The sequence below is a fragment of the Phyllostomus hastatus genome, unplaced genomic scaffold (assembly GCF_019186645.2).
Source record: "Phyllostomus hastatus isolate PE091 unplaced genomic scaffold, TTU_PhHast_1.1 phas_contig_86, whole genome shotgun sequence".
NCBI classification, from domain to species: domain Eukaryota; kingdom Metazoa; phylum Chordata; class Mammalia; order Chiroptera; family Phyllostomidae; genus Phyllostomus; species Phyllostomus hastatus.
This window is the reverse complement of record NW_025333977.1, coordinates 91737217-91755841: the sequence shown is the minus strand read 5'-3', so window position 1 is coordinate 91755841 and position 18625 is coordinate 91737217. Positions and strand designations below refer to the sequence as shown.

General features: G+C 41.6%; 1 protein-coding gene across 19 annotated transcripts in view; it reads right to left on the bottom strand.

The window, feature by feature from the left end:
- KALRN (kalirin RhoGEF kinase) overlaps positions 1–18625 on the bottom strand; it is a 698826-nt gene that overhangs the window by 303000 nt on the left and 377201 nt on the right. For 15 of the 19 annotated variants that reach the window (XM_045851423.1, XM_045851424.1, XM_045851434.1 and 12 more), the window contains exons 12-13: positions 11364–11572; positions 7880–8054 (exon numbers count right to left, since the gene is read on the bottom strand). In XM_045851423.1, coding sequence (XP_045707379.1) covers positions 7880–8054; positions 11364–11572 — 384 coding nt within the window. The remainder of the gene's footprint in view (positions 1–7879; positions 8055–11363; positions 11573–18625) is intronic. The other 4 variants (XM_045851432.1, XM_045851433.1, XM_045851442.1 and 1 more) reach the window with 1 other exon arrangement.

The window sequence follows — 18625 nt, the reverse complement described above, 5'->3', positions numbered from 1 at the left end:
GGAAGGGTGCAAGGCATTTCACTGTGGTGAGATTGCTCTGAAATACATGGACTATCAATTGCAAAATGAGCATATTTCTGTTTGATGATGTCACTTTTTTAGTAAGATGAGAAAAGTGAAAGCTAAATATTCTTCACTGACCTACAAGTACTGGGTAATAAGGAAAGACATATTGCAGCAAGAGAGACCATCCAGTTGCTTGGGAAGAACTGTTTTATCTGCAATGGGTTTGCACATCAAGGGGGGTTACCACTGTAAAACTGAAATAAACTAAATTATCATAGTCATTTATTCTTCTTGTCTAAGAATATAATGTAAAGTTCTTTTCTATTATTCAATTTACAAAATGATAAAATTAGTGAGTGTTAATGCAGATTATTTTAAAGATATAGAATTTCCCTATTTTAGAAATATAACATAATTTGTCTAAAGAGTTAAAATATTTTAAATTAATTATTTATTTCTTTTTAGAGAGAGGGGAAGCGAGGGAGAAAGAAAGGGAGATAAACATCAATGTGTGAGAGAAACATCGATCAGTTGCCTCTCACATGCCCCAAAATATTTCTTTATGTAGCAGTATCAAGATCTTTGGGGATATAACAAGAATTTTCTGGAAAAGCAAAAGGACTTGGCAGTAAAGAAATACACTCGGTTGTTAATTTTTGGCAACATAATGTAAGAATATATTGTAATATGCTGTAATTGATGAGTTCCAATGACAGTTACCTAATTTCTATTCCAATTGGATAATTTAAATAACTGAATAATTTTAGGACCAATTTCATGTACTTTTCTTCATTATTATCATGATTAAAACTGAGATCTTTGATACAATCATGACTGATCTTAAGGAGATCATGAGTGGTTATTTTATCCTTGTCTTTGCTTCTTAATCAGTTTGAGACTTCTGAGAATCTGCTCTGTTTTCCAAAGACCTCCCTTTCTTGAAGAACTCCTACAACAGCTACTGTTCACTCATTCTAGTATTCATCAATGCTTTAATGCCAGGATCTATTTCTCCCCTGTAAGTTAAATATCCAGTGCTGGAGCTTACACCTGCTTCCTTCTGCTGAACCCCCTGCATCCCTATCCGAGACAAGATGCACACAGCATTTGAACCTTGATAATGTAACCTGGCTTCAGGTCTCTAGCCCTGGGCACTCCCCGTTACAGAGTGATGTGAAAGTTTCCACCAGGGATCTTTAATAATTTACTAAAAACGTGTGACTTGTGACTATAAAAAAGAAGAAAATTTTACTCTGAAACCTGGAGAACATTATGCTAAGTGAAATAATCCAGTTAGAGAAGACAAATACCATATAATTTCACTTATACGTGGAGTTTAATGAACAAACTGAACTAACAAGCAAAACAGAGACAGACTCACAGATGGAGAGCAGGTCGACAGCTATTGGGGGGATTGGGGGTGGAGGGATCGAGCAATAAGGATAAAGGACTCATGGACATGGACAACAGTGTGGTGGTTATGGGGGGAGGGGAGTAATGAGGGGGGTAAACAGTAATGGAAAAAAATAATAAATGAAGAAGAAAAAATGTGACTTGCCAGAATAATAAAGCTGCATGAATAATTCTTGAAAAAAAAAGATGGAAGAGAAAATACCCCAATGATTCTGAAAAATCAATTTGATAAAAGTCTAAAAGAGACTATCAAATAGATATTTTGTGAAGACATTGGTTTACTTTATTGTATTTTTTCTGCATTTCCTTGTCAAAGGATCACATTTGAGGCACATTCAGAAAATGCTGCAGGGAGCCCTAGGAAGAGTCCACAAAGACCGACTCCTGCAGAGTTCATTTGCTTCCTGGATACACTTGTTGTGTTGGTGGACTTGAGGCCCACCACACACAGAGAGAGCGGCAGGCTTTGCAGACTCTCACACTGCATCTACGGAAGAAATGTTGTGAAGCTGGACTGAGACGATGTGGCCCTTCGATGGCCCACAGCCGGCAAAATGCCTGCATAGCCCGGCGACTCTGTGTCCCTGGAGAGCAGCGAAGACCTGCCTGACCTGGGCAAGACTTCACATGGTCACATGTGACAGTGATTATGAATCCAGCCTATTTGATAGGCTGAAGAACTGGGCCAAGAAAAAAAGTAAAATTTGAGAGGGGAAAAAATATAAAAAGCTTTTGTTTAGGTTAATAAAAAAAGTCAGCCTCAATAGCAGGTGATTACCAGAGAGAAAAGGGGGTGAGTGGAGTTAGAAGAGGGTAAAATGGGGATAAGTGGTGATGGAAGGAGACTTGACTTGGGGTGGTGAACATACAATACAGTGTACAGATGATATGTTATAGAACTTTACACCTGAAACCAATATCACTCCAATAAATTCAACTTTAAAAAAGCATATGTGAAGCAATTATCTTGAAAGAGCAACCAGGAGCTTTTAAAAGAGCACAATCCCAGACAAGACAGATGAGGAAGTCACTGAAAAGACTCCTAACTTCTGGGCTGCACCAGGAGAGCGCCAGTGTCCTGAACACGCCCATCCAGGTGAGTGTCTAGTAAGGCATGAGTAATAGAGGCCCCCCAGCAACAGCTGACCAAGAGAGTTAGGTGTCTGGAAACCATGTCACATCCAGAAATAGGTGACTAAATTGGAAATACGTAGCACAGAGAAAGGATGATGATGAAGAGAAATACTCACTAATTTTTTGAGTCAGAAAGGACTGCAGAAATAACTCACCACAATCTCAACATTTTTCAGGTAAAGGGAAAGAGGCCTGTGATGACCATTTTGAAGTATTTTACAGGCTGATGAATAAAGGGGGGAGCAGATTTGTCCTGTTTTTCTGGAGGGCAGATCCAGGACCAAAGTGTAGAAAGGTAAAGAAATCTCGAGCTCCCTCTTGTCTCTCCCCTCCTCCCTGCCCCCTGCTTCTGGGCTCTGGAAATACTCTGGTAGAGGCTGGGCGGCATCCTCTGGGATGCTAAGGTGAACGCTCACAGGGAAACCTTCCGGGAGCAGCCTGACAAAGGTAGGCATTCCTGCCTTTGTGTCCTCATCAAACCGTGTTGTCACATAATATGATGGTTCTGTTCCTGTGTTTCTTCCAAACTAGCCCCCTAATGCCAGGGACTGTATCCTCAATACCCAGAATAGTTTTTGGCACACAGTAGGCACTCACTAAATGTTTATGGAGTTGAATTTCTATCAGGTAAAAGGTTGACTGAGTGACTCTTTCAAATATAAAATGCTAAGGGCCTCTGCATACAAACAATTAGAGTTGAAACCACCAGTAGATCACAATCAGTTTTCTCTCCTGCAGGTGGCATTTTCTTTCTTGAAGGCCATTTTGTCCCAGCTTCAGTCTGGCCCCATCTTGCCCTAATGTGGATCCCACGAATGTATAGTTGACTGTTCCATTCCTTACTCAGGTACTGCACAGACTAATTTTCAGGTACATTGAGCAATCTTTGGCTGTTATAGAGTCAGAGATTTAAAAGAAAGATCATAACTGTGACCCATTTTTCATAAAGTCCCTTGTTTAGAGTATCTTTCTGGGTGTCATTTCTAGTGTTCTCCAACACAGGTATGCCCACACACAGGATGCTCAAGATTATCCACTGATGACAGAGAGAAAAACTCTCTGTATACAAATATGCATACACATGTATATATGTTATATTACAAGCATACATGTTGGATCAAACCAATAAAAAAGACAGGAAGTGCCCCTACACTCTCACTATCAGACCACACAGCAGACGGTGCGGTATGAGCGGGTGCACCAGGGATGATGGAGCGCCCAGTGCAGGGGGCTGCCTGTGGTGCATTTGCTCGGTTGCTTTCATCCTATTTCCAAGTATTGCTCTTTTCATGTGCCCAGTTAAGTGGATTTACCTATTGTCTAGTTTTAACTAGACCTTTACAAAAATACACATGGCTTAACAAGATTCCTCAAAGATTACAGTCTGAAGACAACACTACTCAAGAAAGCACAAGAGAACCTTGAACTCTTTGTCAGACACATTATGGGGTAAAGAAACAGTGACAATTTCATCTGATCTGTCAAGAAAATAGGCCAAAAGAACAACTAGAAATGATCCATAAGATTATTTGAAGTATGGAACCACAACTGCTAATAAAAAAGTGAAACTTCACCCTAAGGGCACATTGAGTTTTGAGATTATTAGTCAGTGATGGTAAAATATGTACAATTGATGCACGTGTGTGTGTGTGTGTGTGTCTGTATACACACACACACATAGGAGGTTGCAAGTTCAAAAGTAATTTATTGAGAGCGTATATAATCAAAAGAGCTCAGAGGCCATGGGCATGTTCTTGCTTCTAAAAATATTTTTTTTATTTCTTTATAATCATTCTGATTAATTGTAGAAAAAAATGTATGGAAGCATCAAAAACAAGAAAAAATTATCTATATTCCTACCATTACAAAATAAACATTATTTGCATTTGGTGAAGTATCTCTTTTATCATAACTATTTTTTAAAGATTTTTATTTATTTATTTTTAGAGAGAGAAGGGAGGGAGACAGAGAGAGAGAGAAGCATTGACATGAAAGAGAAACATCGATAGGTTGCCTCTCTTATGTGCCCCTACCGGGGACTGAACCTGCAACCTAGGCATGTGCCCTGACTGGAAATTGAACTGGTGACCTTTTGCTTTGTGTAAGGATGCCCAATGAACTGAGCCACACTGGTCAGGGCCATCACAACCATTTTATGTAAAATGTTTCTCAGAGAGGAGGCTGACCTTACAGAAAAACATTTCATAGAACATCTATAGGTCACTTTGTCTAGTCTCCACAGCATCTGAAAATGTATGTCAGGAATGCAGCTGTAGTCTTGGATTTTGAGCATCTGCCTAATCCATTTGGGATAAATTTCACTCTTATTGGGGGTGGCCTATGACCTCACCCCAGGTTTCACTGTGGGAGTCTTACACACCAATCTTACTCAGTAAAATGAAACTGCAGAAGCAACTCCTATATTATCTTAATTCTTAAGTTGATTACCCCATTTCAGCAATCAGATATGGTTAAGGAGCCATGCTTAGACCTCCAGATGTCAGGGGAGCAGGCCTGCGCTGGTCTTTGGTAATCCCCGGGAATCCCAAATATGTCCACCAGACTCCTTCCTTCAGGGAAGAAGCCCGTGGCTGTAGGTCCTGCAGTGACAGCCCCTGCCTGCTTTATGTCAGCTCTGACATGTCTCTCCTTACAAAAACCACCTTCAGTTCACATTCTGAAGCTTCTCTAGATGTTTGCTCTTCATCCCCACAGTGAAACACTAGCTGGTATTTGGAATAATCGCAGCACTCTCAAAAATAACTTCTGACAATCTGACTCAAAGCACAACTTTTCCATAGGTTTGGCAAGATTTCCATTTCAGTCTAAGATGAAATGTAGCATTTCCTCAAGGTTTGGCCACACCCAAAATAAGGAACAAGACCCCTTCACTGCCTAAACCAGAGGGTGCATGGCCAAATTGCTGTTTTTATCTCACTCATTGTATTAGACCCTCACACTTTGCCCCCACTTTTTCTCTACTGCATATGTAATCAGCTGCCCATGTTATTGTCCAGAAATCAGGGTGAGAGGGGAATTTTTGTACAGACAAAAGCTAAAAAGTGCAAATTCACAATTTAAATATCAAGTTCCCTTATTGCAACATTTAAATAAGATCCATTTGACTTACAGTTAGCTTTCTTTTTTAAAGGATTTTTCTAACATATACTTTGGATTCTTGTTCAGAACTGAAAATGGATTTCCGAGAATCACTGCAAGCACATACGCCCTAGTGATGCCCCCAGCTGCCACCAGGGGTGCAGTCCATGGTGAAGTGAAGCTAATGGTCACATTCCGGAAATAAACCAGCAACCCTGACCTCCAAACCACAGCCATCTAGTGAAATAACATTTAAACATCCAACTCTCAGATTGTTTCCTTCCCCTTGTTATTCTTTTATGCGGACCCAGAATGACAGGAGAGTAGATAAGGAATATACCGGCAAACTCACCACACCTGCTAACGTAATTTCCCTCTGGGTGTATTCACGCTCTGTGGGCAAAATGGAGCTGAGGAAGGATGGTGGGAGGGCCTGGGGCCAACATCACTGTCATCGAATGGAACCTCTATTTATGTCTGTGAGTTTTACTCCCAATTACCAAAGGATAATAACTCCCAGCCCCTCTAGCCTTTCTTTATTGCCCTGCCTTTATGAAATCCACCATATTCATTCTTTGCTGCACGCCAATATCTTTAATTTTCCACTGGCATTTAAAGTGTTCTTTCAATATATGTTTATTACTACCTGAAATCCTTTGAGTATAGATTCAAAATAAACTAAAAATAAAAAAGTATAAATCATTCACCTAAAGTTATGGAATAAGTTAGAAGGATAGTCATATCTAGACTTATCTTTCCCTTTGTCCCATAAACTGTCCAGAAGGAACCTTTTAGAACCTGAAATCTCGAAGCAAGAAACTGCAGTGGCTTCCAGGGAGGCGGGTGGAGGTGTGCAATGTGAAGAGAAAGGGCGTCTGAGAGGAAGCGACTGCAAGGACTGCTTTTCTTTCACAGTTTTGATTCTAAATGTAAACACTGTTGGTCTCAGGACTGAAACAAAGGGCAGCTGTTGCCAGGACAGTTTTCTGGTCCTGAGTGGGATTGGGATGTTGGAGCTTTCAACATTAAAAAGAAAAAACAACAGACATTTCCCTTCTAAACCGGTACCAAAAAAGTTTCCAAGGCTACGGTTGGAAAGATAAGTCCCAGACATGCACAAGTCCCAACTCAGAGAAGATGGCTGAAATGCAAAACATGAGTTTTAAAACATGGTAGATAGAGAATTGGATTTCCCTTACACCACACTAGCTGGGAGCAAAGAGAGGACAGTGCTTTTAATTTGACCCTTTGCAATCCCTGAGAAAAACAAGGCACCTAAATGTCTGATACTCTTCACACCCCAGAAACCTCACTGCCCTGGAGTTGTTAACGTTTCAATGCAAAAAATAATAAAAAGAGGATATTATTTGAGACAGACATTATTAATAGGTGTCACAAGGGGGACATAATTATACCCAGACACTCAATTCTGACCTTTTCAGAATGAACTGAGAAGGCTATGACATGACCACCAAATGGCCTTATCACAGACTTTCTTTCTCTTTTTAGAGGATATGCTTATTGATTTTAGAAGTAAGAGGAAGAGAAACATCTATGGGAGAGAGAAATATCAATCAGTTGCTCCTCGTTCATGCTCCAAACAGGGACTGAACCCACAACCCAGGCATGTACCTTGACTGGAATCAACCCGTGACCTTTCTGTTTACAGGACAACACAAGTTACTACAAGTGAGCCACACTGGGCAGGGCACAGACTTACTTTCTTAATAAGCAGAGAGCAAACTCAGGATACATACAGGTCTTCCTTCCTGTGGCTCCTGATTTCCTGGCTACTGTGTGATGTCATCTAATCCCTGATCTATAGTCATCATCAGAGGAGACCCGATTTTAACACCTACCTACTCTTGAAGATACAGAATTCAAGGATTCTACCTCAGTCCCCAAAGAGCCAACTCCATGGTCTTTTAGGAACCAAAATACCAAGAGTCCAAAGCACACCAACAAAAACCATCTCATTGAAGTTATCCCTAGACAGACAGTAAAACAGAGAAACTCTACTTGGCAGTGAAAGTGAGAGGGATGGAGGAATATAACAAGGTGCAATGTGAATTTATAGATTTCTGTAAATGTATCCTTAAGCTTCAGTCAATTTTCCCTTGCCAGACCTTGGGGCAGCCCCCTTGGCCAGGCAGCAGCCCATTCTGCAGGCCTTGCCAGCACTCTTCACGAACGCCCCCTCCCCAGCACTCCCCTCTGCCATCTCTACCTCAATGGTGTACTGCTCAAAGATGCGCAGCTGCAGGAAGATGTCCAGCTTGATCTTCCGCTCGTGGAAGAGCTCTTCCATCTGCACCTGGGCATCGTCCAGCTGCTGCAGGACCGACTCGATGTGGCTGATGGAGCTACTGTGGGGTGTCTTGTTGTTGGACACAGCTGAGTCCCTGTGGCAGAGTGGGAGAAAAGAAGGGAGGGGCCTTGCCATGTTAAAAGCGATACAGGAGCAGGGGGCCTTCCTCTTCTGAACAAGGTGGATGTGAATCAGTTGAATTACTCAACTGACAGATGTCTATCAAAGTCCTACTGAGAGCCAGGCACTAGCTGCTCAGTGGGTGAACCAGAGATAGACATGTATCCTCTTTGGGGTTCACAGTACAGCAGCCGTAAGACTAGCTGCTCTCCTATTCCTTAGACAGAATTGTGAAAAGGATCAAATGAGATAGTGGAGAGGAAAGGGCTCTACAAAGCACAGAATGTTGCTTTGGGATGGTCCCATGCAGATATGTAGAGTTTCAATATACACAAACACATGCGTAAGAGTAGACACATTAAACACAATGCATAAGAGCAGACAAATTAAGGACATATAATAAAAAACTCTTTCTAGTTTCACTTTGCAGGATTGTTGTTAAAATAAACTAAGATCATGGTACTAAAATTATTCATCCGTTTTATAAAGCTATGCCAAAGTTATAGGCTAATGGGATTACACAGGCTTCAAGTTGTAGTTAGAAAAGCAGGGGACCCAGAGGCTGTGAGCCTGGATTAAGTCCCCACTCTGCTGCACATGGGCTGATGGCCCTGGGAAATGACCTCCCTGAGCCCCAGTTGCCTCCTGTAAAGTAGACTTAATGATCCCTGCCCTGCTCACTTCACAGTTTGCTAGTAAGTAAGACAGTGTGTGTGGACATGCTCTGTGACCAGGAACGTGGCACATGAATGCTTATTAATTTTGAAAAAAACACAAGAAAAAACTCAAGTGCTGATTGGGGCACAGGCCCAACTGCGGAGAGTAGAGGGTAGGGCACAAGAGTCTGGGGCAGCAACAAGGTTTCAAAGAGAATGAGTTCTGAATGTGTTTGTCCACATTAGAAGAAAAGGATGAATCCGGCCAGGAAGATGGGGGCAGGGGTGTGCTTTCTGAGAGTGAGAGTCTATACCAAAGTACCAGGGGGAAGGTGACAGGTTGTAGAGGGAACCAAGAGATAAACATACTGACCTGCTCAGAAATGAGGTGGTGGTGAGACCTCCAAAGAGATCATTATAATAGGAAAACTGGAGGTTAAGAAGTTAACGTTCTACAGAGTCCCAAGTAAGCTAGAGTCCTAAAACTTGAACTAAATGGGCACACTCACTCTCTTGTGACATCTTGATTTCTTATATGATTTAAGATGTCAGAGGACAAGAAGGAGATCATTAGTTTTGAATCCTCGCATCAGCAAGCTTTCTGAGAACCAGTCCTCTTAGCTAGCCTGTGTTCATGTCAGAAGCAATGGTATCTGAGCTCAGGCTGTTTCTGAAGGGAACATGAGACCAGTTTGTCAAGAGCATCTCCCTCTATCATTCAGAGAGCTGCCAATTCTACCTCCTAACCCTGGCCTATTTGACATGAAACCCCACCATGGCAAGGACCCCCAATCGTGAAGCATAGAAGAATGTAGTCAATGCTATGCATGATGCATTTGTTGAGGACTTTGCTTTGGGGAGGATATGATTGTTTTTCTGATTGCTTCTCCCAGTCTTTCTCCATCACACACCTTCCAGAAGGAAGAGAATAATTTCAGACATGTTTCACAGCACCCACGTCAGTGTCACACTCACTAGGAGTTACAGAGGTGACGGGAAGCCAGACCTAGAGGAGATGTATGCCCCAGTGTGCGGAAGGCATCCTGCCAAGGCCCCCTGGGCACATTTACTTCTTTTTCTCTTTGCCTGGTCTTGATGTCAGGGAGGAGAGCACAGGCTAGAGTCAGGCTAGGAGGGAAACAATGGTCACCAGCGGGTCTTGGTCATAGATCTATGGTCCTCTCTGAAATCCATGCAACTTAAACTTGTGGAACTGGCATCAGCCACATCACTGCCTTCACCACCTCTGAGCAGCCTTCTGCCTTTAAGCATTGTGCAAGGCTGGCAGTTGCTAAGGGCAAGTGGCATCTCCATAGACCCAGCCCCAGAAGCTTGTGAAAAGTATTTGGAGAGAAAACATAAAGCCATCACAAAATTCCAGAGCTGACAGACCTCCTAGAGTGAGCCCCTGATCACACAGGTGAAGCAGCTGAGACCCAGAGAGGTTAAGTGACTGCTCACTATTTGGAATTTTATTGAGAAAAAAAATAACAGTGGAGTTTCCTAGGTAGGCAGACAAAATTGTCATATGTTATATATTCATGAAGATGAATTGGGGGACCACGGGAAAGAGGCTGTCTTGTTAGTATGCAACAGGAAGATTCAGAACATCTCATGTGCATATTTAGAATAGAAATAATTAGTTTCCAGCAGAAAAACATGCCTGGGCCATTCACTGAAAGGTAAGTTCTCGTTGTTTATTTAATTAAAACTGATGCGGGAGGAAGCCCTCTCAACTGAAGTCATTCCCTCAGGCTCCAGGGTTTGCCCGGGACTTGTTGATGAGATTATTTCTGTCCAGAGCTGCCAGGAGTCCCAACGCTGAGTGATTTTGGGATAGAAACAAGTCCCTGTGGGCAGGCATCATTAGCACCATCAGATCCTATTTAGACAGCACCTGGGCACGGGGCTGGCTGCTGAGGGCTTGCTCAAGGCCCCGTGAGACATAATCTGAGGAGTCAGTGCTCTTGACAGGAACAGGAGGCTGGATATTAATACCAACAGAAAGGAGGCAATGGTGTGGGTGATTCTAGATGAATGTAAGGTTTTAGACAGGAATTCCCTCATTAGTTATGTTTGTTTATGCTGGTGCAGAAGGATTTTCATTTTCTAGGCAGCAAGGAATAGTGGAAAAGTCATAAGTGGGTAATGAAGAACAGAGGGGGACATCACACACTCTGCATTCTTGTGGACCAAAGCTAACCATTTCGGTCACATTTTGCCAACTGGGGCAATGGAGTTCGGAGTTCAGCCTGAGATCAGATGTCAAAGAACACTATATTCCATAATGGCCTTTCTCCATATGACTAAATATGCCGTACTTCTTCATGAAGATATTATTTATTTTTCTGTTCATTGTTAATTTTTATTGTAATTATGTTATTTATTGGTTGCTGAATAACATCATGAATGGCAAATAATGCTTTGGAACATTAGAACTTTTCTGTTTACTTTTGCATTTTAAACTCAAGTTGAATATGGTACAGGCATTTTTATAACTGACAGATGGAGGAACTGAAGACCACACAAGACCACAAAGCTGGCTGTGGCTGAGCCAAGACCAGGACATGACTTATCTCGCGTCCAGTCCGAGGCATTTCACACTGGAAAGCACTGCCCATGCTGACCTGGCCTCGCTGGGCTCCCCCAGGGAGGGAGGCGCTGACCTGAGCTGCTGGATAAGGTCTTCGCCTTCCTTGATGACATTGAGGGTGGCATCCAGAGTGGCAGTCTGCTGCTGCTGGAACTGCTTGATCAGTTCCTGGACCGCATCCACTGAGTCTGCACAGACGTCTTCCAGCATCTCCTTCTGAAGGTCTTCCATCCATGTCCACAACTGTGGGGAGAGAACAGAGACTCCACTCAGGGCAGACAGGAGAGACCAGGGCTGGGGCAGAGGCAAGGGCAAGGAAGTCTGGATGGGGTTCATGCAACCTACCTTCAACCTCTCAGTGCAATGTTAGACTGGCCTTCTCAGCAGCAGCTTATGGGTCAGTTTGTGTTTCTATATTTTTATTCATTATCCACCTTTGCTAAGCTTACTCCACCAGTGTTGCATTCCCTAAGGATGGGAAGCACCCTTGGCTTAGCTTCCTTGTGGTTCAGGGAAACTTGTAATCTTAGAGCAGGGAGATCACTCATCGTCGAGAGAGTGGGAAGAACGGGAGGCTGAGCTGAACAAATATTTATTTCACCTTTCAGAAAGGAGGAAAGGGAGGGCTCTGCACACTTCCTCCAAGCAGCCAGGTGTCAAATTCCTAGCAACTTAGCATCATTTTGCAAGTAAGTAAAAAAGAATGTGCTGTTCAATAAGAATCAAATGAAGATTAATTAAGGAAATATATGCTATGTTAAATCATTTTGTTCTTTGTAGGATTGCTAGGTTGGTTAGAAATCTGAATGCTAAGTATGCAGTTTATCTTAACTTCTGTATGAGTACATTTCCCCCATGATATTTGAAATGATGAACACAGTCAGGATGACATTACTAGTCAGACAACTTGGAAATAGCTCAGTGTAGTGTTTTGAACAGAATGAGCACCAAAAATGATGAAGAGTTTAGCTGAATTACTGAAAACTCCTTTACTGATAGCTCTTCCTCATGATATTAATAAAACGAGGTCCTCAGTGGCCTGCCACACTACTCCGCTTCTAACTACTCTTACTGAGCACTTTCATAAGTGATGGAAGAAAGATGAGTCCTATGTTTGCGTAGAAACAAGGAATCTTCACCTGGCTAACAAGCAAGGTAAGTTCAGGGCTTTACCAGGAAAACACCCCGTAGAGAGGAAGAACTAATAGATGGAGTCAGAAGATAGGGATTTTGGCTCCTATTCTTCCCATAACTTGTGGTGCCTTTGAATAAAATCACTATACCCTGTCATCACCATGGCTTCATGTATAAACTAGATTGGGGAAAGCATGAAATTAAATTGCTAGTTACTTTCTGATTCTAAAATTCTGTAAGTTAAAAACATGAGTAAATATCCACCTTGAGAATATTATTTCATCTATTTGGTTTGGTATGGTAAATCATGGTATAATCTTTGTAATAAGGGGTGAGAAAAGAAATAATAAAGAGAGAAAAAATAGTCTCTAGATTTTGGACAAGTTGTTACTTGCACTTTAGTCCGCAGAGGCTCTAGATGTGGCAGGAGAGGCTGAGGTAACAGGATGAAGAAGCCCTGGAGGCAGAGAATGAATGTCCTTCTCAGACAGGTGAGAACCTCTCTGGGCCTCAGTTTCCTAACCTACCAAAGGGGACGAATAAGAACCACCCTGCTTACTTCAGAGATCATGAAGATTGAGTGATTTGCTTATTATTAATGCTTTAAACAAACATACAGCCTTATTAATAAGCCCGTAGCATTGCGATGACACCTATAACCAAATTATTATTCAGTGTTCCCATCATTTAGCAGATTGCAATTTGGTTGTAATTCAGTTTATTTTCTTTAGAAAATAAACAAAAGTTTTTCAGACCACACAAGCTGGGATATATAGTCCTACAAGTGTGAATGTACTTATTTAAAATCAGGAAGTTCAGTATATTGATCACTATAGTTTAATGCTACTTTATACTTTCTGGCTATCATTTTAACTAGAAAGCAAAACCATTTTTCCATTGTGCTAAAGTCCTTGGGTTAAGAGGTAGTGAGTTCTCTGAAAAAATGTTGTATACAGAAGCAATATAGCATAGTGGTTAAAAGTTTCACACTCCAGTTCTATTATATATTAGCTATGTAACCGCTGTATCTCAGTTTTCCTTATCAGTGTAATGGGGATAATAATAGTACTTAACCTCACAAAGCTGTAAAGATTACTAAGTTGATATATACAAGTATGTGTGTCATATGTCTGTTTGTATATACACACATAAATGAGATCTATATCTATTTATCACTTAGAAACAGTGCCTGGCATATAGTAAATGCTAGATATCATTGTATTTAAAAGATGTTTTTGATGCAAGCCATCTCTAGTTCCCACCAGCAGGCAGAGGGGAAATCTGAATTTGGTAAAAGGTCAACCATGGATTTGGTCCTTCAATATGCTGGGTTGAGCTGGGCCCCTCTTTTCTGTTTTTGCTACTTTGTCCCAGGATGTCTAAGGAAAGCCTAGAGACTGGAAAGTTCAGGTATTTCAAAGGAAGGAAGGAGCAAGAGAGATGTGATGAGAGATGCAAATTGTGCATATGGAGCCAGTACTTTAAGAGGAGAAAAATAAACTTGATGTCTCAGTGGAGCACAGACAATGAGACAGAAGACTAACTAGGACAAGTCTGGCGCTCACTGATACAGGAATGAGATAGAAAAGAGGCTTCTAGGTATCTTGAGGGTTTTATGTTATTTAAGATAATTTTGTTCTCAGTACCACCCTTAAGCTATATTAATGGCTTCACCACTTGGATGTCCTCCCCACCCCTTAATGAAAACTTGAACACCTCCAGTGTAGGTCTAGGGAAGAAAGCATCATTCCTTTCTGGGGAAATCCACCATGACCCATGATACTCCCTCGTCCAGGGGGTCATGCAATTACATTGTAGGGAAAGTCACAGACAAAAACTGCCAAATAAAAATGAGGTGGCACAGTTATCAACAAAAGGACTAGGGACATCTGAGAATACACACTCTCCTCTGAAGTCAATATCAGAAATATGTGCCCTCCCTACAAACGTTCTTTGATAAATGAATTGAAACTGAATTCTCAGAGTTCCTCTATTGTATTATATTATAAAGAAACCCTCGTCTGAGGTAGAGTTAAAACCTACTGCTGAGGAAAACTAGCTAAGAGATAGACAACCAAGTGTAAGACTAGATGCAGCTCAGCCCAGTGGTCAGCGGACTGGTAAAGAAAGGAAGGTCAATCTGCAAAACATCCAAATTGCCGGTTATGAACAGAAGTTGACTCAGAAATAGGGAAGGAGATTGATGCACTAGAGACAAAAAGGTCAGTGACCTCTTTCTTTATTTTCCCTTTTGTAACAAAACAATCAGAAAGCCCAGAGGGAAAGGAATTCTCAAGTAGAACTGATATTTACTGAGGATAATTTTTGATTCTGCCCTTGTCTGGCTAGTTCTGCGACCAGGGAAAACTACTTTACTTCAATGACTTCACATTTAAAGTGAAGTGAGTGTATGTGTACGTGCGTGGCTCCTCTCGCTTGTCTCTGAAATCTCTTCTGGCTCTAACATGCTATGGTTTCTCTTCAAAACTGATATAAAGAAGAAGGCAGTAATAGAAGTGCCTCTCTAAACTGAAAACCACAGTCACAGCTTTGACACCAAGACATCTTTTTATTTGACAGTCTAAGAAAAAAGAGGTCAGTGCCCCTGACTAAATGGTCAGGTATTGCCTGTTCTAAAACTTCTTGTGGCGCACTGGTTGAAAATCGCTGGTCTAATATGTTAGCACTGCACCTTCTCCATCAGCCCATCTGCTCCCCAGAAAGAATCTCATGTTTCAGCCACTTCCAGAGCCTCTCTTCTTGACCAAATGCACTTGCGCTGTGACCCATTTGTGCAGGGTTCTGCGCTCTGCTTGGCAATGTCTGCTTGGTTCATGCCGGTATACGCACTCAGATGGCTGTATGTGTTATTTCTCTCAGAGAACACATGGTTGTGGCCAGAAATACCTACGTCCAAAAGAATGGGCCTAATTTGAGAATTTCCAGAAACTTGGCAGGGGTAGAATTAAGGGAGCATTTTAATGCCCTACATATTAGCTCTAATAGTGAAAGCAGTGAGTTCAGGAGGGGCTAGCCCATGGACCCCATTGTGCTTACATAGTGAGACAGCCTGGGAAAAGGACAACTGGAAAGGCAGGAAGCAGAGGACAAGGAGGGAGAAACTAGGAGGGGTAGGGAAATCACAAGGCTTCTGGTGATTGCCTGTTGCATTTGTGCAGCTCAGGCTGCCACTGTGCTGGACACTAGATTGACTCCTACAGGTGTCAAAAGGAGCACCGATGCCACAGGGCAAACCACCCTTCCCTCGGTTTGAAGAGATTGTTTTTCTTTGGCATCAACTACCAGCTTTTATTTCTTAAATATACACCACAACAGTCTGACAACTGGAACAGTAAATGAAGCTGTCTGAGGCCATCAATCCCGTTTGTAGACTGATCTAGTTTTGGTTCTAGACTGGGTGGTTAGGGGAGCATGTGCATGTGTGAGTGTCCAGTATGTGTAGTGTGAGTGTGCATGGACATGTGTGAGCCTATTTGGGCAGGAAATAACTGGAAGAATGACTTATCAAGGTTATGAACAAACGGAAATGGGCATTTAATTAAGCCATTTAGTAAAGGGCTAATTTTTTTTTTATATCAATGTGCAGTTGCTGGGGGTTATGGCCTGCAACCCAGGCATGTACCCTGGCTTGGAATCGAACCTGCGACACTTTGGTTCGCAGCCCGTGCTCAATCCACTGAGCTACGCCAGCCAGGGCTGTAAAGGGCTAATGTTGATTATCTTGGCCACATTCCTTTGCTAACTTGACTTTCACATTATTATTACAAAAATATCTAAAAATTGATATTTTGAAAGCCCTGCAATTATAGCATTTACATGGACACAGAGTAAGGAGGAAAGAGAATTCTGACTGGAAAATCTCTGAAGAGCAGACGATACTTGCTACAAATGTCTTTTCATTGAATGAAAAAAAAGGGGGAACTTGGGTAAATGCTTCTCCTTTGTCTTCTCTACCCCTCCAGACCAGCCGACAACCAGCTGCCTTCTTGTCCCTGGACAAAAGAAGATATTTGAAAGTTCAACATAATATGTACTAACAGCTGAGGCTCTGGACACATAAGAAGATCCCAAGCACATGTTTATCACCTTTTTTTAAAAAAAATCACATTGTTTTTCTAAGTGTAGACAAAGTTTTATTTTTGTAAAATAATACTTACTGGGACTGGTTCCAATTTTCAACTGAAAATATCACTGAAGAATAGGGGATAATAGGAGAAAGGCCATTGAGAAACATGTATAAAGGACACATGGACAAAGCCAGAGGGGCTAGGATCAAAGGTGGGAGGCGGGGATGGGTGGGGTGGGGGTTGTGGGGGTTGAAAATGAAGACAACTGTACTTGAACAACAACAATAATAAATAAATGTACAAAACAAAAAGATACAAAGAAAAATCACCCATAACATTAACTTCTTTGTACATTTCTTTCTAGTCTTTATTCTATATATGTGATCAAAATTGTAGTCATGCTGGAAATAGTTTTTTATATGTATTATGATCTTTGACAAGGTAATTTATAATGACTGTATAATATTTCACTATATAGAATTTGCTTAATGAATCACCCAATATGGCAAATTAAGATGGTTTCTAATTACTCAAGACTATGAACAACACTGCAATGAAATGGTTATACGGTTTTAACTCTCCATCCACACTCCTCTGGTCACCAAGAATTCACAGAGCAGGGCCAACAGGATTAAGCAGACTCTTCAATCTGCAGAATAAACAAGCCTGGAGGATATCTTTTTCATATCTTTCTTCTGTCTTCTCTTTGATGCTAATTAGAGTAAATCTTTTGAGGTAGGAAGTGGGGAAAAAGTAAAATATGAACTTCAGCCTGGGGAGCGATAGGAAGTCTAGGTTAAATCATTTATGAAGATGGATACTCAGTTCCTGCTCAGAAATCTCCTATAAAGGGGGCTTTAATTCGTTCCAAGTTACATCCTACAATGACATTCTATTAACATTGGTGCTATGCAAAAACTGAGCAAATAACTGTAGGTAGGTAGGAAGGAAGAAAAGAAAGGAGGAAAGAAGGAAGGAGTTAACCATATCTAGGCAGGAAGAGTCTACAACAATATTTATCAGCAACCCCAATAGCACCCATGGCCACTAATGAAACTGAGCAGAAGACCATCCATTCACTCCATTTATTGTAAGAGGAAAAACCAACCAGAGCAACTTAAAATACCCTAACAGACTTGTAGATTAGGCTACTGACCTTATCTTGAATAAAAAGCCAGAAGTTTGCCTATAGATGCAGGGGCATCCAACCTGTGGCCCATGGGTGGCTGTGAATATGGCCCAATGCAAAATTATAAATTTACTTAAATCATTATGAGATATTTTTGTGATTACATGTCATAATGTATTTAATGTGTGGACCAAGGCAACATTTTTTCCAATGTGGCCCAGAGATGCCAAAAGGCTGGACACACCTGCATGCAGTCAAGAGGAAGGAGCCCAAAGTCGTTAGGCCCGGGATCGAATAGGACTCACACTTACTAGGGTTTGAGAGGTGGTGCTTCTTGAGAGGTACCAAGTAGAATATGGAAAGATCACACCACAGGGGTTCCTTCTGCATGAGACTGCCCAAGGATGCTCATGTGTGCCTACCTAGCAATCCATTTCTGCTTACTACGCAGGTCCTGGAAAAAACCTCCCATAGGTAACTCAGATTCCCCACCCCACTCCCTTTTATATACATTGTCCACAGAGGTCAAGTCAAAGAACTAGAGTAGATAAAACATCTTGTTGAGTGGGCTTTTCTTCTTTCATCCCCCCAGTTTTTCTTTTCTTTTATAGTGAAATGGCAGCTTCCCATTGTCAAGAAACATGTTCAATATTTATTCAGCATCTCTGTGCATCAGACATAGTGACAGAAATGTACAGTAGAATCTGTATCTATACATCTAAACACGTATGTGTACTCCACATATGAGCACTTCAGATTTAATGAAGAAGAAAGAGCTTAGGGCGATCCCTGCACCATCAAAGGAGGTATGTACATGGTAGGAAGTTAGGAGCACCAGGGAAGAACTTCAAGGAAAAAAAAATGACGCCTGAGTTGAGTCCTTAAGTTCCTTATTAAGCCTACTTCAGAGATGCTCTAAGGATAAATTTGGGAGGAAGTTTTCTA